Genomic DNA, 25,723 nt, shown 5'->3' on the forward strand with positions numbered 1-25,723 from the left:
AAAACGCTACGAGAATATTGATGAAACCAGTCGCACATTGATGAAATTGTAAAGCGTCTGTTTTCTCTTACTTTTTCTTCCACTTTTTGCACCAAATCTTCATTAAAGACCGAAGGACGCCCACTCCGTTCTTCATCATGCACATTTGTGCGGCCATCTTTAAATGCTCTCACCCATTTCCTTACCATTCCATCACTCATAATGTTTTGTCCATAAACTTCACAGATCTTACAATGAATTTCGATTAGTTTTACAGCTTTAGCCTTAAGGAATTGTATAACTGCCCATACTTAACGATCAGCAGGATTAACTATTGTCAGAGGCCTTTTAAAAGATCAGTTAAACACGTATAAAATTAAGAATCAGACCGCAATGGTTTCAGTGCCTAGACAAGAGATGTAAGTAACCAGTGCGTAGGCGCAGAACGACGACCTTAGCGCTGTGGCGGCGGAATCGCAAAACGGTACTTACTTAAAAAACATAGCAGCACAGGATACACACTACAAACAAAGCTCGGGAACAAAATACAACTTTGGATAACATAAACAAATAAGAAAAATAGAACAACAAAAACACAAAAAAAGAAACACACTAAAATTCAACATTTTAACCAACAAACACCAATCATAATGAAATTCAAATCCTGAGAACCGTAACAAACTAACCCCTCATACATTCTTTCGTATGTTTAATCCCTAAACGAAGAAACTTACACAACTGTTTAAAAGCACATGCGGTCCCTCAGCCATCCGCTCAATTAACCAGCATTCACTCCCAAACACTCGTCCAAAAAATTCATCTCGCAACTCAGACAGCTCTTTACACTCGGATACAAAATGGAATAAATTCTCATTCATACAACCACACATAGGGTAAAAATAGGGGTCAGCCGCCAGCCTAAACTTTCCCAAAAATTTCCTTCTCTCACCTAAATTCAAACTTTTTCCTCTCACCAATAACAATTTCTTCAAATCCTCTTTATTCAACCCAAATTTAAAATACACCTCCTCCCCCCAACCGTCTTCAGCTTGGAAGTGAAACCTCGAAGACATAGATTGGTCCTTATGACCGTGTCACTCTTGGATTTCTTGGCCATTTAGAGGTCACTGGACTTCCTTTCAAACTGATATGCCTTCACCCATTGGGCCTTTTCCTTCATTCCATATCTTCGAGAAGCCACAAAGGTCCAGTATTTTCTTGACCTGATTTTGCCACGAATCACGTCCACCGCCCTTCAAGCTCTCCAAACAAGTTGACTTAAGAAGCCGAATTCTAGGTAGCCTAATAATTTTATCACAGAATTTCACCATTCAAACCAATCCAGCACTCCTTAAAGTTAAAAGCCCCAAATCTCCTTTCAGTGCCACTGAACTAAATGAATACTCTAGTCTACATCGGTGGCGCTCCAAAAGGATCTGTACTTGTGCCTCTCCTTTTCAACATCTACATAAGCGGTCTTGTTGATGACACTGATTCTTGCATTCTGCTATACGCCGATGACACGAAGCCCAGAGCACTCTACAGAAAGACCAGGAAATAGTTGAGAAGCAGATGGCAGCTTGGTTGATGCAAATGAATACCACGAAATCCCACCACGTAAAAATAGGCCCACAAGAGTAAACACAACTTATAAGCTCCTTGGAAAAACTCTAACACGTAGCCTTGAAGAGCTTAACTTGGGCATGATCATTGATGCTAACCCGAGTTTCTCCAGCCACTATGAGGCAATCATTAAGAAGGCATCGATGGTAGTTGGACACCTCCCTACATCATTCAAATTTCTCTAAAATAATATAATATATACTTTATAAAAGGCCTTGTTAAGGTATTTTCCCCAAATTTATCTAACCTTTCTTTTGAAGAACGACTCCAAAAGCTCCAAAAGAATGGTTCAAACTACCAACTTTGGCTTACGATTTTTATCGTGGCAATATAATTGCGATAGGAAATTTACAATAACATTGTACCCATGAACATTCAACAATTCAGTACATCAAGTCTACGTGACCATCAGTTTACACTGTAAAGTAGACGCTTTTTCAAGGACACCAGAATATGGGCCTTTTCAAAGGGGATCATCAGCAAGTGGGATAGACTACACTCATCAATAGTAAATAGCCCAGATGTAAATTCATTCCAGATAGAACTTGATCATTTTCATGGACTTGATATGTTTTCTAGTTTCCCACTTCATAGAGAATTGTAAGAGGTTTGCGCCTGTTTTTACACTAAATTGCTATTTATTATAAATATATACATAAACATATACTCTACAGTCTTTGCCTTCTTGTAAAAAAGAATAGAACCTATTCTGCTATCTTGAAAAAAAAAAAATAATACCAAAATAAAGCCATTATACTTACACCAACAAAAGGCCGTATCAAGGCAACAAAGGAAAAGGGTAATGGGGTTTGACTCCCCCTCCAAAAAAAAAATAGTCCATCTCGCAAAAAAAACAAAAACAAAATGTATATAAACAAATATTTGAAGTTTTCAAAAGATTATTTACCCCCTCCCCCCCCCCCCCAAAAAAAAAAATTCCTGGATACGCCCTTGCACCAACGTCGTCATTTTAGATCTTTTTTTCTTTCTAATTTTTCCATAGAAAACTGTTGGCACAGATGCTTAAAGACCTTATTTTTGCTCATATCATTTTGCCATTCGTTTTCAAAGGTCTTTCATTTTGAGTAAAATGACATATCTTCTGCATACGAGTTTAAGGGTTGAGGTTTTCCAAAACAAGAGCTTACAATTTTGTTTAGTTTATGACGTGGAGTTTTAACCACACTTTGAGTCAATTTTAAATGTGATATTTGCTTTTTTATGCACCTCGCTATCGCTTGAAGACGTTATAGTATTATACTGCAGATTTTGTTTATGACGTCAATTATTCTGTTTTTTTTAGTTTAGAACGTAGAGTTTTAAGCACGCTTTGAGTCAATTTTAAATGTGATATTAGCTTTTTTTATGCACCTCCCTATCGCTTGAAGACGTTATAGTATTGTGCTGCAGATTTTGTTTATGACGTCATTTATTCTGTTTTTTAGTTTATGACGTGGAGTTTTAAGCACGCTTTGAGTCAATTCTAAATGTGATATTAGCTTTTTTTTATGCACCTTGCTATCGCTTAAAGACACTATAGTATTATGCTGCAGATTTTAGTCAATTTTGAAAAATAGCAAATCAAACAAAAATAGTCTAATGTAGTTTTTCGATAAATAAGAACTAGAAATCCTTTCCATACACACTTTTACTTACTGAAGGACATATATTTTTTGAAAAATTTCGACTACTACATTTTAGAAAGATGCGTATTATTTCGAATATTGCTAAATTACATATGATAATATAAATAATAAAACAATTATTTTGAAGATCACTGTAAAATACATATAAATGGTGGAGTAACAAAAAAAAAAAAAATAAAACGCTAAAAAGGAACAATAAATCTATCAACAATAATAATCACTGATAAATAAAAAAGATAAAACGATAATGTGGGCCCAACCGAGAACTAACATCTTGACCGATCTCTGCTTGATCATAGCCTTCTAATTTAATTTAGTCTATTTATTACTCTTCCAATTAGACCCCTCTAGACTTTATTCCTCCTGTGTTTTTCAAATACTATTTTTCTGTATTTTAATTGAAAAACTGCCCACCTCTAGATTTTGAAAAACACTCTTCATTAAATACAAAATTCGAAAAAAAGTTTTTTGAAGTTTTCACGGATTGGCATGTCCTGGATGTAGCTATTACAACACAGCAAAAGAGTAGCAATAGCCATTTGAAACAAAGGGTAGTCTAACAACCAACAACATCATTCTTTTTTCAAGATCGAGAAAATTCAACACTAAAAAAAAGCGCTGATATATTGTAGCATATCAATATATCATAACAGTCGATATATCTATCTATCTATATATCTATACTATAACCATTCATATATTATCTACTATAACAATTTATATATTTATATATCTATATCTATTATAATATATATATATATATATATATATATATATATATATATATATATATATATATATATACCTATAATATCTACTATAAGAATCTATATGTTGTATACAATGACATATCTTTATGTCTAGACCCCAAAGCCGCGCCGAAAAGTCGGCGGCGCCCCGCCGAAAAAAACGGCGGTGTGTTGCCGAGCTTGCATCAGCACGCTGACGCCACCGCTGATTCTATCGGCGGCGGCGTCACTAATACGCCGCCGTTTTTTTTTTGTTTTTTTCTCTCTTTTTTGGTTATCGATATCGCCCTCCGGGCTTCAACCGTCATCCCGGCTAATCTGTTTCTTAAAAATTAATACTTTCATCTTGGGCTCGCCATGTATATCGGTTCGTAGGAAGGAGAAGAAGAAATTTTTCTTGAAACAAAAATTCTACCTTCCACTTTAAAATTCTGTTCATTTTTCTTTCTGTTTTTCGGATGAAAAGAGGTAGGTAAAACAGCATTAGGCAATTCAGGATGTTATTATAGGCTGCGCAATCGAGCTGCCTAAGTAAAGAACGATGTTGGCTCAATGTATTATTTATTTATTTTTCCATACCAGGGCACTTCATATCGAAGGAGTTGTCGTAGAAACTTCGAAAAGGGCTCATTCGATTGGAAATTGGAATAGGTAGTGCCCCTTTTAATAGTCGAAAGTGATTGGAAGGCAGCTAACACCCCTTCCACGCCCACCATTTCCCCAAACACATCCAATCAAAATTTTAAGATAGCCATTTTGTTCAGAGTAACTGATTTCCAGAGAGAAAATATGTTTTTTTGAGGAGGTTACCCCCCCCCCCCACAACCCTTAGGGCAAGGGTTTTAAGTTATGCCCTGGGGGTATATAAGAACGATGTTGGCACAATATATTATTTATTATTTTTTCATTTAGACCAGGGCACTTCAAGTCGAAGACATTGTTGTAGAAAATTTGAAAGGGTCCATTCAGTTGGAGATTGGAGTGGCTTGTTCTCTTTTTGATTGTTGAAAATGATTGAAATACAACTAACACCCCTTTGAAGTTCACCAAAACCCGAAACAAATCCCATAAAAATTTTGAGATAGCCATGTTGTTTAACGTAGTTGAAAGTTCTGGAAATTATGTCTTAGAGGATGACAACGACCCTCACAGCCCTTAGGGTAAGGGTTGTAATTAATGCCCTGGGGGCATATACGGTGTTTATAGAACGTGTTGTCGTAGAAACTCAAAAAGGGATCTTTCGATTGAAAATCGAAAAGCCTAGTGTACTTTTTAATAATCGAAAGTGATTGGAAGTCTTGACATTTTTATAGTAAAGATCGATGCGGGTATAATTTATCATTTTGTTGTTGTTGTTGTTGTTGTTTAGACCAGGGCATTTCGTACCGAAGGAGTTTTCGTAGGAACTTTGAAAAGGCTCATTCGATTGAAAATAGAACGGGCTAATGCCCTTTTTAATAGTCGAAAGTGATTGGAAGGAAACTAATCACCCTCCCACGCCCACCCTGCCATTTGCCTTTATGTTTAAAAAGTAAATATTGCCTTAAGATTAAATAAAAATGCACTGTGTTAATGCTAATTCCCAATAAGGCATCTCAGCAGTATCCCAAGAACGATGTTCAAACTTTCGGGGCTTCTTCTGCTCTTAAAATTTGACCAAATCAAAATAGCGTAACTGTATCCAAGCTATCAAAGAAAGTAAAAAAAAAAAATTTTGCGAATGTTATCAAGTTGTCCATTTCAGATCAACTAGAGGAGGTATGAAACTAAATTAAACACTAATATTTGTGTCCCGATTTTTAAAAGGGTTTATGTTGTTAAAAATTGCTGAAATTTTTTTTTCCAGCATACAATAAGCAGGCCAAACTATAAAGTCCTAAAAAAACGAAAAATTTAAAGTATTATTTTCTTTTTCCCTGAAAAGACTTTGTCAATATAAAACGAACAGAAATTAATTAAAAAATCTGTTTCCACAAAATAGGTTTTTCAAAGAAAAGTAAAGAAATCCATTAAACAAAAATGAGCAAAATTAAAATCAAATAATCTACCAAGCGTGAAACTACCACAAATCATCATCGATAAATAAATGAAACCCAAAACGAACAGAAATTACAATAAATAACCGAGTCAAACTCAAAACGAGCAGAAATTAACATAAGTTGAGCTCAAAACCCCTATGCCTTCCCAAGGTCAGAACATAACTTGTACTTTGCTGAAAAAAAAATATAAATGAATGTGTATTGTCAGTTTAATAAACATATACTGATATTTAGTAATCAAAATGTTAATATTATTTGATTTATTAAAGTTATAAAAGTAAAAACATTTATATTTTTTCAGTAAAGTGCAAATATTGTTCTGGCCTTAGGAAGGCATAGGGTTTTTGCGCCCAACTTATGTTAATTTCTGTTCGTTTTGGGTTTGACTCGGTTAATTATTGTAATTTCTATTCGTTTTGGGTTTGACTCGGTTAATTATTGTAATTTCTATTCGTTTTGGGTTTGACTCGGTTAATTATTGTAATTTCTATTCGTTTTGGGTTTCATTTATTTATCGATGCTGATTTGTGGTAGTTTCCCGCTTGGTAGATTGTCTAGAGCTAGTATAGAAATATATCTATAGAAATGAATTAAATTTTTTTTTGCACTGTTACCAGAGCATACTGAAGTTGAAGTAGCCTTAAACTTTGACTTGAAACGTCATAACTTGACCACTTCTTTCAGAAAAGAATTTTGGAGGGTTATTCCGTGTTGATAAGAAAAGAGGGTAAAGGTGCAGTTTAGTTCCCCCTGCAGTGTAGGGCGCAGGAGCCCTATGGTAAAGGTGCAGATTTGTTCTCCCTTATAAAAATAACTTATTTCAGCAGATACAAAGGAGAAGCCCATTTGCAGCAATTTGTGGGACCTCAAGATCCAATGCTAGAATCAGATCCCGCGAGTGGCAGTTTACGTTCGTCAAGCTCTGGCTGTACCGGCCACAAGTGCCCCAGGTAAACGGCTTTTTAGCACGACAGGACTGATAGTGACTGCAAAAAGATCAATGGCTCCAGGCAGACTGGACAAACTCACTTTTGTTACATCAATTGTAACTGAAGTGATGTAACCGCTGATTTAAAATTGTTGGTGTTGTTAAGCCATGGTATCTGATTTGTATACAGTGTTTTTTTCGATGTTGTTATTTGTTGTTTTTTTTTTCACTTCCTTTTCGTATGTATTTGATGAACAGGAGATGTTTGAACTTCAAACTTTGAAAGTTATACACACATTATCCCAATCATTAACAAGAAGGAAATGACTAAACACGGGATTTTATAGGAACAATGCGATGTTAAACATAAACACAACATAGGTTTCCCTGGGTCTAGTGGCTAAAAATGAGAATTCTACTTGGACGGTGAACATAAACACTTTCCGCACGGCCCAGCAAATTCCTGTTTTGTCATATTGTTCTTGTATGTCTTTAGCCAAGCCTTTAAAAATCCTTACTAAAATCGAGGTTGAACGTGTTTGGTGAAGTGGAATTTTTATTACTTTTAATCAGAAAAATCGGCGCGCCGGGGCGCGCCGCCAGTCTAAAATCGGCGGCGCGCCGCCGCCGATACTAAATCACACATTCGCCGCTATCATGTCGGCGTGGCACGGCTTCGGGGACTATTTATATCTATCATTATGTATCTATTATATATATATTATTATGTCTATTTTTGTGTATACTAAAACAATCCGCTACGCCTATTGTAAAATGTTTGCAACGGATTTGCAGTATTATTGAGCATGAGAAATATCCATATATTACATCTAATATCTATTATAACATATATATATATATATATATATATATATATATATATATATATATATATATATATATATATATATATATATATATATATATATATAACGTAGATAATTTCGGAGACCACACTGCCTTTCCATGACGATAAAATAAAAGTTCAAAATAGGGATAAAATCCTTTTTAATAGACAGTGTATAGAAAATCACAAAAATACCAGATATTTTGGTCACATACAGTGACCATCATCAGTAGTAAAACTGATGACGTTTTACTACTGATGACGGTCACTGTATATGTGACCAAAATATCTGGTATTTTTTGTGAATTTTCTATACATTGTCTATTAAAAAGGATTTTATCTATTTCGACTTTAATTTTATATATATAAATATATATATATATATATATATATATACATATATAAATATATATATATATATATATATATATATATATATATATATATATATATATATATATATATATATATATATATATATATATATATATATATATATATATATATATATATATATATATACATCTGCGATACCTACTATAACAATCAATATATCTATCCATCTATACACGTATACTATAAGAATGTATACGTTATATACAATAACATATCTATATAGCTATTATATCTAGTACAACATTCTATATATCTATATATCCATGTTGAATTAATCAATGCTATAACAACCCGCTACTTCTATTGTAAAAGGTTTGCAACGTTAACCGGACTTACAGTATTATTTAGCGTGAGAACACATATTGTTTCTGCCAAGGTACGTATATATTTTAGTTTGTTCACGTCCTCTGATATGATTCGCCATACGTAGCGTTTTTCGCGGAGGTCCTTCGGACTTCTTACAATAAAGGCAAATGCATTTGGACACTCTGCAAAAAGGAAAAACAAAATTAGTGAACGAGTGGTTCCAAAGTAATCAAAATAATACGTAACATTATTTTCCCCGCCTGCTTCTGATATGATTTAATCAGCAATACCAACCACCTGACCACCGTCTTCAACGCTTTGAAATAAACTGCACCAGTTTTCTGACTAAAATTGTGCCGCAAAAAGTTAATTAGTACTATCTGAACCACAGGTTAAAAAGTTGCGATAACAACAAGAAAATTTTCAATAAGCTAAAACTTGAACAGTCATCCGAGTGAGAAAGGAGCAAGTAAAACCAAAACGTACCGCATTGTACCAGGACCACTAATTTGTACCACAAACGGTACAACTGTAGTGTTAGCAGTGTTACCACGTTGGTAACACTGCTAAAAGTAGATTCCATTTCCCCTGCAAGTAGCGCCGCGTACGCCGAGATGGTACGGCCATCTCCTCCGAATGCTAGGAGAAGCGCCATGTCGCATCACCTACGATTTAAACCCCGTGACCACCGGTGGAAACGACCACGTGGTCGTTTAAGAATGAGACGGTATGATGGACTGCATCAGTTCCTAAGCAAGGCAGGAATAAGATTTTAAGATGCACCCACGGTTGCTCAAGACCGGATGTCCTGGAGGAGCATAGAGTCGGCTTTCTCAACGTTGGCACCTAGTTGCCAGGAGAGTTAACCCCAATAAGTCATGTTTCTGATGCCAGGCAGTAATGCCCAGACTACTTTGCTTGAATCGCGCACAACCTCTAAGCATTTCTTCAGAGGAAAAAACAACTATTTTTTTTAATGCCCGTGTTTGCACAAGGAGCAAGTTAAGTAGCACCAGGTTAAGGCATTTGCTGGTCAAGACACGGAAGTCTAAGACACGACAGCTAAATTCACTTTGAATGCCAGACACTTCTATGCTTGACAAGCACGCAATCTCTCACCCATTTCTTCACAGGAAAAACATTATTTTTAAATGTCCGTACATAGACAAGGTAGAATTGAAACACTCACGCCTTTAGCAGTTGATTGAAAAAATTATTAGGTGTAAGACATTTTCTAAGATAGCCGTATTTTGACAGTACTTGTGCTATGTACTTTTTCTGCACACTTTAAAGCAAAGTCTGCATTTAGTGAAAATTATGAACTAACATTAATATATCAATAAGGAACAATAAATACCAGATACTTAAAAAGAAATTGTTACTCTTGTCAAATATTTTTACAATGAGTAATCGGCTGGTTTTGAATTTCCAAGAAGAAGGATGACAGAAATGTCATCTGTCACGTCATCAATAGTAATCATGTCAAACGCCATCATGTCAATTATTCTTACAATGGGCAATCAGTTTGGTTTGAATCTCAAAGGAGAGGCTGACAGAAACGTTATCTGTGACGTCATCAACAGTAATAGTACCGTCATCCAGTCAATTATTTTAACAACGGATAATCGGTTCGGTTTGAATTTTCAAGGAAACGGTGACAGAAACCTCATCTGTCAAGCCATCAAAAGTAATCATGTCAATTATTTTCACTATAGATGATCGGTTCAGTTGGAGTTTCCAAGAAAAGGATGACACAAACTTTATCTGTCACGTCATCAACAGAAATCACGTCAAATGTCATCATGTCAATTATTTTTACAATGCGTAATAGGTTCGGTTTGAATTTCCAAGAAGAGGAAGACAGAAGCGTCATCTATCCCGTCATCAATAGTAATCATGTCAAACGCCATCATGTCAAATATATTTACTATTCTGTTCGTTCGGTTCGGACGATATTCTATAATCGGTTACATAAATTAATATAAACCGAATATAAACCGAATTTATATTCGGTTCGGTTTGAATTTCCAAGAAGAGGATGACAGAAACATATAAAATCTATAGATTAAGAAACACTTCACAGAGCAAACAAAACAAAAATCAATACTTTGAATGGATGTACTTGTAAAGAACATTGGGCAGCATCATAGCCAAATACATATGGGATAGATAAAGAAATTGCCGCCGTATACTAGTGAATATTTATAGTAAATATTAAATAGAGTTCCGTTCAAACTGCTTACCAACCCATACAACGAAAATTTTTACTAGAAAATGGTACGTCTTGAAAAATTTGACCCTTTGAATCAATGAAATACGAGGACTTTCATTGACGCCATAGACGCATATATAATCCGTTCAAACTGCTAGCCAATCCATACGACGAAAAGTTTTGTAAGAAAAAAGGCAAGTCTTGAAAAAATCGACCCTTTGAATCAACGAAATTTCTGAGGACTGTCATTGACGCCATAGACGCATTTATGTTCCTTTCAAACTGCTTACCAATCCATAGAATGATAAATTTAGTACAAAAAAAAAGTAAGCCTGGAAATTACTTGTCCGATATTTAAAGCCAAGCTGGAAACTCTTGAGCACAGGAGAGGAACGCTGTTCCTCCGTTTCGCAAAAAATGCAATAATAAACCCTCGCACGGAAAACATTTTCCCCAAAAGACACTCCCCATCCAGACACCGCCTGCCACGTACTGTCTCTGCACCCATCCCTATCTTGTCCGCCATCCGTTGTTCTACCTCCAGATATAAAAAAACTTTTGTCCCCTTCATTACTCATCAAATAAACCACTAGTTTTTTTTTTTTTTTTTTTTTTACCGCTGATACCGATGCTGGTGTCCGTTTGGCTCTTCCGTTCCCTCCCCTTTTTATATATTCTCTTTTAAACCTTTTTAACATTATTTTTATCTTAATTTTCTTTTTTGGTTTTGTTTTAATTTGTGCCTTTTTAACTTTCTTACATTTGACACTTTTTGTTTTTTAGACTAATGAATGGCTTTGCCTTTCTGATATTGTTGTTTTTGGCATTGTTTAGCCAGTTTTTTAGTTGTTGTGCTATTTCTATGTCTTTTTTTTATTATATGACCCCGAAATGCGAATTCGGCCCTTCGGGGCTTGTGATAGTCATTTTTCGAAATAAATATCTTATCTTATCTTATGTGGTGATATTATTGATAATGATGATGTACCACTTTCTAAATATATGTCCGGAGCTATTTTCTTTAAAAAAGAATGTTTCAGAGAATAAAAATTTGCTACTTTCAGGTATCTTGAATTCTACAAATCTCTGTGTAATTAAACAATTAGGAAACTTTCTTAATAAAGCCTTAATTCAGGAAAAAGAGTGCTTTATTGTGCACTATTTTTATTTTCAGATTCGGAATTTAAATTACAGGCCTTTGGCTTCGACTTATCCATCTATAAACACATTCATAGACATTTTAGACTCCTGAACTTTCTTACACTCAACACGTGTATTTTCTTATATTTCATGTCATATTTTGTGATACAAGGCATCCCCAGAAGTGCCGCAAAATCATGATAAGAGATTAGAGATCAATTCCTACCTTCACTTCCCCCCCCCCCCTCATATCCCGTTCTATATTTATCTGAAAGCTCGTGGAGAATTCGACAATTCGGGCATTAAAATTCACTCTTTGAGGCATCTGGTAAAATAATCACACACAAATTTTAGGCTCCTTTCAGGCATCTGGTAACATAATCACACACAAATTTTAGGCTCCTTTCAGGCATCTGGTAAAATAATCACACACACATTTTAGGCTCCTTTGAGGCATCTGGTAACATAATCACACACAAATTTAAGGCTCCTTTCAGGCATCTGGTAACATAATCACGCACAGATTTGAGGCTCCTTTGAGGCATCTGGTAAAATAATCACACACACACATTTTAGGCTCCTTTGAGGCATCTGGTAAAATAATCACAAATAAATTTAAGGCTCCTTTCATGCATCTGGTAACATAATCACACACACACATTTTTGGCTCCTTTGAGGCATCTGGTAAAATAATCACACACACACATTTTAGGCTCCTTTGAGGCATCTGGTAACATAATCACAAACAAATTTAAGGCTCCTTTCAGGCATCTGGTAACATAATCGCACACACACATTTGAGGCTCCTTTGAGGCATCTGGTAAAATAATCACACACACACACACACACACACACCACCATTTTAGGCTCCTTTGAGGCATCTGGTAACATAATCACACACAAATTTTGGGCTCCTCAATTTTCTTATACTGAACAATCCTATTTCTTTTATTTCATGTCACATTTCGTGATAAAAGGAACATCAAAAGCACCGCATATTTTTGATTAGTACGGATCAATTCCTACCTTCACCAACAGGACCTAATCTCTAATCGCAAATAATTTGATCTAAAGCGCCACAAATTCTTTACTCAGTCAAATCACCAAGTTTAATGCATCACCCGAACCTTCACTTGAGATCAGAACATAGTCTTTATTTAAAAGCTGCTAAAGGAGTAAGTTCGAGTTAGTGTGAGGTGTCAAAACCATGTGCAGTTTCATATTCTTTACTCAGTCAAGTCGCTAGGTTTAATACATCATTTCAACCTCCACTTAAGGGGATAAGCATAATTTTTTGATTTAAAGGCTACTCTAGACAGTTCTTGGCGGATGTCCAATATAAAACCAATTTATTTTCCAAGAACCCTTTCCTAAGCGTTTCCTTCTTCACGTAATCACAACCAGGGTTACCATTTCTTGGGCTTTCTCCAAAGATTTTGAACATTCAATCTTGAGCTTGGGATCTTGAGGACAGTATAGTTGTCATAATATAGCTCCCAAAATAAATTAACTATATATTATTCTTATTCAGCATATTTTCAAACCTTGGAGCTTGTCCTGAGAGAATCTTGGGATATCCTTAAATGTTCAATGGACGCCCTGATCATAACTTGTCACATTAGCAAACAGAGGCAGAAACGGTACTGGCAACAGTCGAAAAAGCGTTCCTCAGCTGTCAACACGCTATGCAGCTTTTAAAGGGACAGTGTTTACATTTAGAGGCTCAGTAGTCAGGGGAACTAATGTCATATCTTTGAATAGCAAAAACTCTAAGTTTTTTTTCTTTAAAGTACCATGTACATCAAAATTAAAACATTTTTTGCCCCCCCCCCCGCTCCATCTTAGGTCTATTGCACCGTTTCTGCAAAGATAGGCAGAAACAGAGGTGGCAACGCTGGAGAGAACGTTCCTCAGCTGTCAACATGCAATAAAGCTTTTAACGGGGCAGTATTTACATTTAGAGGCTCAGTAGTTAGGGGAACTAATGTCATATCTTTGAATTGCAAAAGCTCTAAGTTTTTTTCTTTAAAGTACCATTTACATCAAAACGAAAACATTTTTGCACGGAGGTGGCAACGCTGGAGAGAACGTTCCTCAGCTGTCGACATGCTATGCAGCCTTTAACAGGGCAGTGTTTACATTTAGAGGCTCAGTAGTTAGGGGCACTAATGTCGTGTCTTTGAATTGCAAAAATTCTAAGTTTTTTTCTTTTAAGTACCACGTACATCAAAATGAAAACATCCCCCCTGGTTCCATCTTAGGTCTATTACACCGTTTCTGCCAACAGAGGCAGAAACGATAGTGGCAATGCTAGAGAGAACGTTCCTCAGCTGTCAACATGCTATACAGCTTTTAACGGGGTAGTATTTAAATTTAGGGGCTCAATGGTTCGGTGAACCACCTAACTAGGTGGTTAGGTGCCCCCCCCCCCCAGCTCCATCTTAGGTCTATTGGATCCCTCTTTGCAGAAGCGGTGGTTGCAACGCTGGATAGAACGTTTCTCAGCTGTCAACGTGCAATACAGCTTTTAACGGGGCAGTATTTACATTTAGAGGCTCAATTACAAGTCCAGTGGAAATTGTCTGTCACGCGTCAACCCAAAATCAATCCTATCTTTCATCCCTTAGTTCTACGACTATCTACCTTGGTTCTGTACAAGGAATTATGTATGGACGGATGAATGATAGACTTATCTATCAACAAGTGAAATGACATCACTTTTATACAATCCTAAAAAGGGCTTATGCCAGAATTGCCTCTCACTCACTCGGACAATCTGTCTTGGCTTTTTCTGCAATTAAACCATGGTTTGATGCCCGCAACTATTTGATTTTAATTAAACTACTTGATTTAATTTACTTGATTTTGTATTTTAATAGTCAAACAGTTTGTGGTAACGAACTGTAAGTAAGGAGCGACCCGGCTCAATAGTAACCGAAACTCTAAAAAACAGAGTTTTGATGCCAATAGATACATCAAGAGCATCACATTTTAATGCTGATTTCAAATATATAAGTTTCATCAAGTTTAGTCCCATTCACCAAAAGCTACGCGCCTGAGAAAATTTGTCTTTAATGAAGAAAAGAAACAGCCCCTAACAGTCGTGGAATTTGAACTGCAGTCCCACTCTTGAATACGCTGAATCTGTTCGGTGAATTAGCAAGATTAAAAGTCGTGTACTAGAGCTCCTAGCTGCAAAAATGTAGAATTATGCATTTTTTGTCAGAATAAAGATCAAGTATATGTGTTTATTTGGTTTTTTTGTTTTGTTTTTTTTTTCCCAGGGGAGATCGTATCGATCCAGTGGTCCTATAATATCGTCGGAGGGCTCATTCAAACGGAAATTAAAAGTTCTAGTGCCCTTTTTAAGGGACCAACAGAAAATAGAGAGCAACTAGGCCCCCTACCACGCTCATTTTTTTCCCAAAGTCACACGATCAAAATTTTGAGATAGCCATTTTGTTCAGCATGTTCGGAAATATAATAACTATGTCTTTTAGGATGACTTAATCCCCCAAAGTCCCCGGGGGGAGGGCTGAAAGTTATGGACTTTACCCAATGTTTACATATAGTGTTGGTTATTGGGAAGTATACAGACGTTTTCAGGGGGATTTTTGCGGGTAGGGGGAGGGGGTCGGGGGTTTATGTGGGAGGATCTTTCCATGGAGGAAGTTTTCAGGGGGAAGGAACATTGCTATGAAGGGGCGGCGGATTTCCCAGCATTATTTAAAAAAACGAACATAAATTAAATAAAAAAAAGTTTTTTCAACTAAAAGTAAGGAGCAACATCAAAACTTAAAACGAACAGAAATCACTTCGTATATGATTGGGTTCGCCCCCTAGTCAATACCTCGCTCTTTAAGCCAAAGATTTTTAGTACTTTCATAAGAGCTATTTATTCTAATTAACGGCCTTTGTGATTAAGGGGTCATTTTTAAAGAATTGGAACAAAATCTGAACTTTAGCGTAAGGAGCGAAGTATTGACTAGGGGGCGAACCCTCTAATATACGTATTAAAAATGTACGAATATAGAAGCTCGTTACGTAAGTTAATCTGTGAGTTACGTATATTTATTACTAATAAAAACGTTCATAAATAAAATTAAATAACTTTCGAGAAAGCCATTTAGCCAAATAAAAGTAAAATGATGATGCAAATTTTGTTTTAATTATTCATGTACGGTGAGCCAAAATCAAAACCTGGGTTAATTCATAAATGTTCAAAAATTAAATAAAAAAACAAGTTGTTTTTAACTGAAAGTACGGAGCGACATTAAAACTTAAAACGAACAGAAATTATTCCGTATATGAAAGGGGCTGTCCCCTCCTCAACGCCTTGCTCTTTACGCTAAAGTTAGACTCTTTCTCACAACTTTTTTTTAACAATAAAACCCTTTAACGTAAAGAGCGAGGCGCTGAGGAGGGGACGACCCCTTTCATATACGGAATAGTTTCTGTTCGTTTTAAGTTTTAATGTCGCTCCTTACTTTCAGTTAAAAACAACTTGTTTATTTTTAATCAACTAAAGGGATAAATACAACAAAATAGGATAGACTAATTGGGTAATTGGGCTATCGAAAAATGGGTTCTACTAGCTAAGACAATTAACAAATAATAATTCCAAGCCTTTAATGTTGAAGAATTTTAGTTTTAAACATTTTAATATATATATATATATATATATATATATATATATATATATATATATATATATATATATATATATATATATATATAAAATATACATATATATGTATATTATATATATATATATATATATATATATATATATATATATATATATACATATATATATATATATATATATATATATATATATATATATATATATATATATATATATATATATACATATATATATATATATATATATATATATATATATATATATATATATATATATATATGTATATATATATATAATATACATATATATGTATGTATATATATGTATATATATATATATATATATATATATATATATATATATATATATATGTGTGTGTATATATATATATACATATATTTTTTTAAATTTCAATTTGTTAGCAAGATGTTAGGGTTATATTTTCAATTTTAACCATTCAATCACGTTTTTTTTTTTTTTTTTACCTAGTTTAATGCATGTAAATGTATGTATATATATATGTATATAATATATGTATATATATATATATATATAATATACATATATATGTATATATATGTATATATATATATATATATATATATATATATATATATATATATACACATATATTTTTTTTTTAATTTCAATTTGTTAGCAAGATGTTAGGGTTATATTTTCAATTTTAACCATTCAATCACGTTTTTTTTTTTTTTTTTTTTTTTTTTTACCTAGTTTAATGCATGTAAATGTAAATGCGTGTAAATGACAGTATTTGTCTTTTGCTACAGCAACCAGGAAAGTTGCACTTTCTAGAGCTCCATGGTGACATATTTTTTCGCTTATTTTCTGCTAGTTTTTTACAGATGTTCTATATTTTTAAACTTGCAGCCGGCTAAGTGTTAAAACTATCTATCTGCATCGAACGTCTTTTGCATTAAGAATTAAGTTTCTAGGTTTCCCTAAAATTTTTTTTTTAAGACGCAAATGGTTGTGTAAGTTTCCATATAACCAATAAAAAAAAAAAAAATCAGATCTTATTTTCACTGTCCTTGGTAATTAAGCTGTACGGAGATAAAGTTAGAGGCAAAGATGAGGAGGATGATGGATGGATAATTTTACAGTGGAACCAAGACCATAGTTACTATTTTCATGTTGTAATGGCTAAATAAAATATATATTTAAGCACATGTACTTCCTCTGTTTCACTGTTGGTATTCTGACAAAATTTGTTAAGTCTAACATACGATGAATTTCGTTGGAGATATCAAGTGAGGCATAAGTCAAAAGCTATATTAAGAGGATGCGATACCTTAAAACCATTGTGCGAGCCTCGGCGTCGGCTGACTACCTCAAAGACAAAGGGTCCTTAGCGAATTCTCCAAGAGGACTAGCCACCATCGACAGCTACTGAAAATCTGTGGTTTTGCTATGAAATTTGATGGAAAAGACAATGAAATTTTACGTACCCTGTGTCAGCAAGGTTTTCAACCAAACCGGGTAGCACCATAGTGTATTCTCAAAGCTGCCAAATTGCTCAAATGATATTTCCTTTGAGCTGATTTTTAATTCTGCTCCGTTTCATCGAAAAAAATAAAATAAGTTTTCTGATGATGGAAGTTTCATTAAAACTAAATATGGCATAAAAAGGGATAAGTTAGATGGTTTTTCTAAGATTTCCGGGAAAGTAGATGTCAGTTTTGGTTTTCTGTCGTTTATTTGGATCTTTTATCCAAGATCAACAAGTTGTGGCAGGACAACCCAACCAATTCTGAATAGTTTTACGACACAAACTAAAAAAAAATAAATACAAGAAAATCGAAAGACACGAAACAATAATATTAGAAGGCTGTAACTGGTAAGAAGTGAATGCTCACAAGGACGTGCGTCGAGGGGGCCTAATACCCCCCAAAATCCCAATTTTTCTCAAATTTAAGAGGTTCTTCTTATTCAAATTATCAAATAACATTTTTTTATTATTATTATTATCCCTCACTCCAAGAAAAAAAATTCCTGGGTACATGCCTGACTGCTGATATAGGCTTTAAAACCAACGTCTTGCCAATTCCATTTTCGGTTTCTCTAGGGCAAATATGACGCCAAAATTAGGGGTCAAAATATCAAAATCTCTAGGGCAAATATTACGTCAAAATAAAGATAGTTCATAAGTTTTTTTTTCGACAGGTGTCTATATCAACTATCAGTGATATAGTTTGTGTGGCCAATAGTTTGGCCACACAAACTGGAAAAGACTATATAGAATGAATTTGCTACCTTCGGTTTCATTGATGTCCACTATTCTCTTGATATGCTGCAACGATATCAGCTCTGCGTGTTTATAGAGTTTATTTGATGTTTTCGAGGGTGTTCCTACTCTGGACGGTGTTCTTGTCGGTAACGGAAGAGTTGAAGTGCTTGCACCAGATGCGAACTTGTTTCGTTTTTTACATACCTGTAACAAAAAGGGGTTATTCCATGGTTGATTTAAAAACATACCTGCAGTAAAAAGGTGACATCATGTATGCTAAACATGATATAATGGTATGGTAACATAACTAATAGCAGATGAAAACTAATTTATTTTTGCTGATTTCATACTAATTGCCGAACACAGTGTCATTGGTCGTTGTTTTTTCGTGTGAAAATCTGTTTTATATTTGGCTATTTCTTTGTTATTTTTCCCTTGATTTTAGCATATCTTCTTAACTTTCTGTTTTCATCCCCTTTACATGCATTCCTTTGAATTCCACAGTGTGTGTGGTTAAAAGGGGGAAATAAAAAAACTACGAAGAGATTTTTTTTTCGCAGTGTTTTCAGTTAAAGGAAAAAAAAGTCAAAATAAAGTGAAAATGATAAGAAAACAGATACGTCAAAAAAAAATATATTTCTAATACAGGTGAAAAAGCCGAGGGTGCTTTTCTTGCAGTTTAAAAAAAAAGTTTAGAAAAATAGGAAGATAAGTCTGGGAACCAATTTTAAAATATTGGAAGCTACAGTGATGACAGTGGTCAAGTATGGGTCTGAAACGTGGGCGCTCAGAAGGCCCGAGGACGATTTGTTAGGTGTTTTCCAGAGGAATTCTGTACCAATTCTTTTGGGTACCTGTCTGACTGACCATATTACAAACAGTGAGCTGTAGGTAATATGTGGTTTTATCTCGCTTCCTAGGGCCATTTTCATCAAGACACATCCCCTTTTTGGGGGTGTTTTCTCAGCTTTCCTAAAATTAAGCAAATTCTCTCAGGCTTATTACTTTTGATAGGTAATTTTAAACTTATTGAATTTTACATACTTAGAATCATTGTGAAAATAAAAAAAGAAATGGTAGTTGTTGGCATCGGATTCTCGGAGCCAAAACTAACTCCCAAGAAGCGTTAGTCATACTATGAGCCATACTACTCTATATAAGAGTCACCGTCTATCTAGTATCAAACCATACTAATAGAGTATAGTTGCTACTCTATTCTATTTCTCTATAACTAATTCCCGAGCCACATTATACCAAACTACTACGAGCCACACCACTCGATCTGCGAGCAGCACTCTATTTAGTTTCGAGCCACACTAATAGAGTATATTCATTACTCTGTTCTACTGCCCTATACCTAATTCTTGAGCCTCACTATAGTCGCTACTACGAGCCACACTAATCTATACACGAACACCACTCTATGTAGTTTCGAGCTACACTAATAGAGTATAGTCACTACTCTATTCTACTACACTAGTCGCTCGCCAGCATTCATTCGGTGCGGAGCTTTGTGTGCGTAAGAGGTGATTGCTGTATCATTTCAAGGCGCTGGCTGGCTATTGTTTATTTTGGCGTTGTTTGAAAGCGGGCCCCTCTGGTTTTTAATTCTCTGGAGAACGGGGCCCTTGCGAGTAAGTTTTCATTCTATGGATTTTTAGGGGAGATTTAACAAATATGCTAGAATTTATTGTTAGTAATAAGGAATTTAAATATGACATCTCTTACAAAGAATAATTTCGATCAGAAGCATCAAGAGCTTATGCAGTTGGTGGCTAATCTGGAACAAGGAATTGATGCTCTCCGCTAGGAAAATTCCCAATTACGGCAGGAAAATTGCGTTTTGAAATCAGAGTTAATCAATATAAAACAGTCGTGCCTGCAATCGGAGCTTGCATCTAAAAGACAGAATATTCTACTTCACGGTATTCCCGTTGTGTCTGGGTAGACTGGTGTTTCCGAGCTTTTTACTGATATTGTGTTATCAAAAACTGACGTTATTCCATTTGTGAAATGCTATTTCTTGAACAATAATAGAATAAAAGGGACTTCAATTAGGTATTCCGTTAGGAATAAGATTGAACTTATTATAGTCACTCTGACAAGAATTACTGACAAAGATAATATTATGCAGAACTGTGGAAAGCTCAAAGGCTTTCGTAAAAGTATCAATTACGATTTAGCTCGAGATCTAGCACGTCGCCGCAAAGAGCTTTTAGCGTACGGATATAGCCTACATACTTCTGCTACTCCGTTAGTGAAGGTGGCTGAAACCGGAGTTATTTCAAAAGGGATTAATATTTGGCTTGAAGCTAAGAAAAATTCGAAAGTTAAGAACTGGAAGCATGTAGAGGATACTTGTTTTGATCCGTTTATGATCTCTGCTAGTGCGTCTAACGTAGTCATCCCTTCACGTGTGTATGAGGAATGATTTTTGGTCATTTATTTCATTGTGTTATTTCATCAGGTTCCTTCTTTTTTTTTTCCTTTTTTTTGGTATAATTATATTTTAATTGTCATATTTATTATAATATGATTGTGGTCCTGCGTGTGTGTGGATCTCCCGGATGATTTCATCGATGATCCCTTTTCCTCTTTTTTTGTTCTTCTTTTTTTCTTTTTTTTGTCTCTCCATTGCTCCTTACTTCGGATTCAGTTGTTTTGGTTTTACTTTTGTTTTTCAGTTTCATGTGTGAACAAAAATGAGTTCAGCTTTACTTCTGCATAGATGCCATAGCTCTGCTGTGATGTCGTTAACCTTTGGTCAGGTGAGTTTGGTCACGGAGCGCATATACTATCCACCGTAAGTAAAATGATTAATACTTTTGATGACCAGGGTGATGTCAATTCTTTTGGGGAAAGTTTTGTTGAGTTACAAAATAATCTTTCAGATGTTGAAAGTATAAATAATAATTCAGAGGGAAGTAGAAATAGATATTATAATGATCCTAAATCGGCTATTGAAAGTAGTTATGTTCCGCAATTAAATGGTTCTGCTTCTTCTAAACAAGACGGTATTTGCTCTGTGCTTCACCTAAACATTCAGAGACTTTGCTCCTCTTTTGATGAGCTGAAACGGAACGTCAGTGGTGGAACTCCGGATGTTATTGGATTATGTGAAACTTTCCAAGATTCAAAAAAGGATATGCTTATAGATATCCAAAGATTTAGGATGGAGAGGATGAACCGGAAACAGATGGCGAAATGTGGCCTCGCCCTGTATATTGCCGATCATCTTGCATATAATATCTGAAGTGATTTGAGTAGAAATGAGGAAGGAATCTTTGAATCCCTTTTTATTGAGATTAAGTCAGGTTGTAAGGATCTAGTCGGTTTGGTTTACAGATCCCCTAGTGGATCTATTTATTCGTTTATGAAAATTCTGGAAGAGGTTTTGGACTTAGACCAAAAGCATCCTTGCGAACTAATCCTTATGGGGGATTTCAACCTTAACCTGCTGGATCAAAATTCTGCTTCGGCTGCAGATTTTTTGTCAATGATGCTTTCTGCGGGAACTCTACCTTCAGTTTGTATACCAACCCGAGTTACTGAGATGCAAGCATCACTTATTGATGGTATTTTTCCGTCACTAGATGTCTTAGATAATTCGGTGATGGTTAGTGATATTTATGATCATTTCCCTGCTATTTCACGATATAGGACTGCTGATCGATCGCAGCGTAAAGCTTCGCCATCTAATCTTCCATTTTTCCATTTTGATGTCAGTGAGATCAGTCTATTGAAATCTCGTTTGACTGATCAGCCATAGGATAGTTTGGATTCTGAATCGGATTTTAACCGCTCTTTTGATGTCTTATATGATTCAGTAAAAGAAGGCATCCTATGAGTCTGCCACCAGAATTCAGCGCCTCATACCTCGAAAAGGATAGTACTGCTGAATCCGTGGATGACTCCAGGTCTCCATAAAAGCTGAAAAAGGAAAAATTATCTGTGGAAGCTATACAAGACTTCGTTATCTGCTTCTCATCATCAGCGGTTCAAGGCCTATGGGAGTATAATTAATCTCTCTGTCGGAAGGCCAAGTCTCAGTATTATCACAGGAAATTTTCCGAGTGTGGAAAAGATGTTGGGAAGACATGGAAAATTATTAATTCTGTACTTAGACCTACTCCCCCTCCGCCTTTAGTTCCAAAAACGCTGATATCCGATGGTAAAATTGTCCAAGGAGAAGAAAATGTTCAGCTAGAGTTAACGTCTTATTTTGCTAATATAGGAAAGACGACTGCTTCCTCTGTGAGCTCTACAACTCCTCGTTGCGATTTCAGAACCTACCTTGGACCTCTATGTTTAAAGTCAATGGTCTTTAACCTAGTTTCTGATTTTGAGGTAGCTCGGATCGTAAATGCCCTTAAACGCTCATCGTCTTCAGGGCCAGACAGAATTCCTACAAGGGTTATCCGTGCCGTTCTGCCTGCTATTCTATCACCATTGACTAAGCTTGTCAATCTGTCTTTCGAGAAAGGAATTTTCTCTGAATCACTCAAGCGAGCTAAGGTGATAGTGCTGTATAAAGGTGGGTCCCGGAGTGATCCTGCTAATTATAGGCCACTTTCTCTTCTATCTGTTTCCAGCAAAATTTTTGAGAAAGCTATGCTATCCAGGCTTCTTAGTTTTCTGTATGTCATAAAATTTTTCCATGATTTCCAGTTCGGACTCCGAGCGAATCACTCTACAGAGCATGCTTGCGCATCTCTCTTGAATTTCATTCATTCGGCAATAGATTTTGGTCTTATCCCGGCAGCTTGATTTTTGGATGTTCGTAAAGCTTTTGATTCCTTGACTCATTGGATTTTTCTTTGGAAAATATTGCATATTGGTATAGAATCAAATGCTTTCTCTTGGTTTGAATCAAATATTTCTGGTAGGCTTATTTCAACTGATCTGCTTTTCTGGAGCCCTTCTGAAGTAGAATATGGCGTCCCCCAGGGATCTGTTCTTGGCCCAATTTTATTTCTGATTTACGTCAATGATCTGATTTCAGCAGTCAAGAACACCGGTCCTCTGTTACGCTGCAATCTGTGTCATCCGGATGTTCCTTCGTGTCCAAATGCTGCTTCTAATGAAGATTACCTCGTTGCTTTTGCCGACGGCAGTATTTTTGGGACTCTGGGGAAGATGGGATGTAATATCAGATTTAACCTGGTGGTAAAATTTAAGATAGAAGTTTCAAGGCTTGATGTAAATACTTGTCCTTGAATGTTACCTCGTCAAATTTTCCTATTTTTTCTCGAATTGGTGTAGCTATCCCTGAAATGACAGAGGTTCAGGTGTCACAAGGCTCCATGTGTAGACCAAAAATTCAGATGGTCCGGTTTCTTGGTATCCTGCTTGATGAGAACCTTTCGTTTAGACACCATATAGCCATGATTAGGGTTAAGGTCTCAAGAAGTTTGTGTGTCATTCGAAAACTCAAACACACCTTTCCTGGATCTATTCTGAAGCTTCTTTTTTTCTGCCTTGTCCAGTCATATGTCTCTTATTGCCCCATAGTATGGATGTCTACTTTTGCTTCTACACTGCGGTCGCTTTCTGTGATGTATAACAAAGCACGGCATCTGGTTATGGACACCAACCGTTCTTCACCAAGACCGGTTCTAAATCTACAGTCTATCTACATTCTTTCTTGCGCTTCTTTTGTTTTTCATCAGCTTCATGGCAATCTTCCAAAATCTCTTCAAAAAACTCCTCAGTTTATTTCTGATTCAGCTCCATATAACCTTCGTTCGTCACATAATATCTGCATTCCTCCTACTCCCACTGTGCGGTCAGGTTTCAATCCCCTCGTCGCTTTTCATCAGGTTTGGAACTCCCTGCCTTCTTCAGTAAAGAAATACCACTCGTTTGGCACTTTCAAGAGGATTCTTAAGGACCATTTAGTTAAGAATCAAACAGAATAGTTTTTTTTTTTTTTTTTTTTTTTTTTTTTTTTTTTTTTATGTGGAGTTGATGTCCCCTGAATGTTTAGTTTTGTTATATGGTGGTCTTCTCTGCACTTTGATTCCCAGGCCTCAGGTATGGTCTCTTTTTAAATTTATACGTTGTTTGGCGATTGATTTCTTTTTTATGGTTGTTTGGATATATTGTATATATTTTTTTCTCATTCCCCCTTGTATCCCTGGCCATGGAGCCTTTCGAGGGGGATTAGGAGTGTTGTGATTGGATTGTGTATGTATTGTGGAATAAAACTCTGAACTCCGAACTCTCTCTCTATACCTATTTCCCGAGCCACACTGTATCTAGTTTCGAGCCACACTATAGTCACTACTACGAGCTGCACTATATCTAGTTTCTAGTGCACTATATCTAGTTCACTACTACGAGCTGCACTATATCTAGTTTCGAGCCACTCTAATGGATTACAGTCAATGCTCTATCTACTGTTCCATCTACAAGCCACACTACTGTCCATAAAAAGCCAAGATTTATGAATGATGCTTGTTCTATATAGATTTCAATGACAACATAATGCAGCAGAAACGGACAATCTACAAAATTGCTTCAAAATTCATCGTCGGTTATATAATTTAAAAAATTCCTTAGACCACACTACCTTTCGATTTATAATTGAAACGACAATATATCAAAAACTTTTTAATAAGACATTTTTAATAAGAGTAAAATTTTTAATAAGACATTAAATATATTTTTGTTCCAACTATAAATGAAATAGGCAGCGTGGTCTAAGAAATTATTTATGTAAAGCCTACGGTTGGCAAGAGGCTAATTCTATTTTTATTCTTGGAGTCAGTTTATATGGTTCATCAAACATTTTTCTTCTAAGAGACAAAAAAAAAAAAAAAAAAAAAAAAAAAAAAAAAAAAAAAAAAAACTAATAATACTTTCCAGTACAACTCAAAAAAGAAGCAAGAAAATGACCTTCCCCACAAAAAAGCAAACCACTTAGGCGAAAAAGCAAATAAAATTAAATTCCACAGTAGAAA

At 35.4% G+C, this 25,723-nt stretch overlaps 1 protein-coding gene across 1 annotated transcript in view; it reads right to left on the minus strand.

Annotated features, from left to right (window-relative positions):
• Positions 1 to 25,723, minus strand: part of LOC148954710 (protein ECT2-like) — a 165,751-nt gene that overhangs the window by 19,145 nt on the left and 120,883 nt on the right. The window contains exons 14-15 of the mRNA XM_089087211.1: positions 18,788 to 18,965; positions 8,544 to 8,695 (exon numbers count right to left, since the gene is read on the minus strand). Coding sequence (XP_088943337.1) covers positions 8,544 to 8,695; positions 18,788 to 18,965 — 330 coding nt within the window. The remainder of the gene's footprint in view (positions 1 to 8,543; positions 8,696 to 18,787; positions 18,966 to 25,723) is intronic.

The sequence above is a fragment of the Artemia sp. Qi Xiang Cuo genome, chromosome 3 (genome assembly GCF_049724085.1).
Source record: "Artemia sp. Qi Xiang Cuo chromosome 3, ASM4972408v1, whole genome shotgun sequence".
NCBI lineage: Eukaryota > Metazoa > Arthropoda > Branchiopoda > Anostraca > Artemiidae > Artemia > Artemia sp. Qi Xiang Cuo.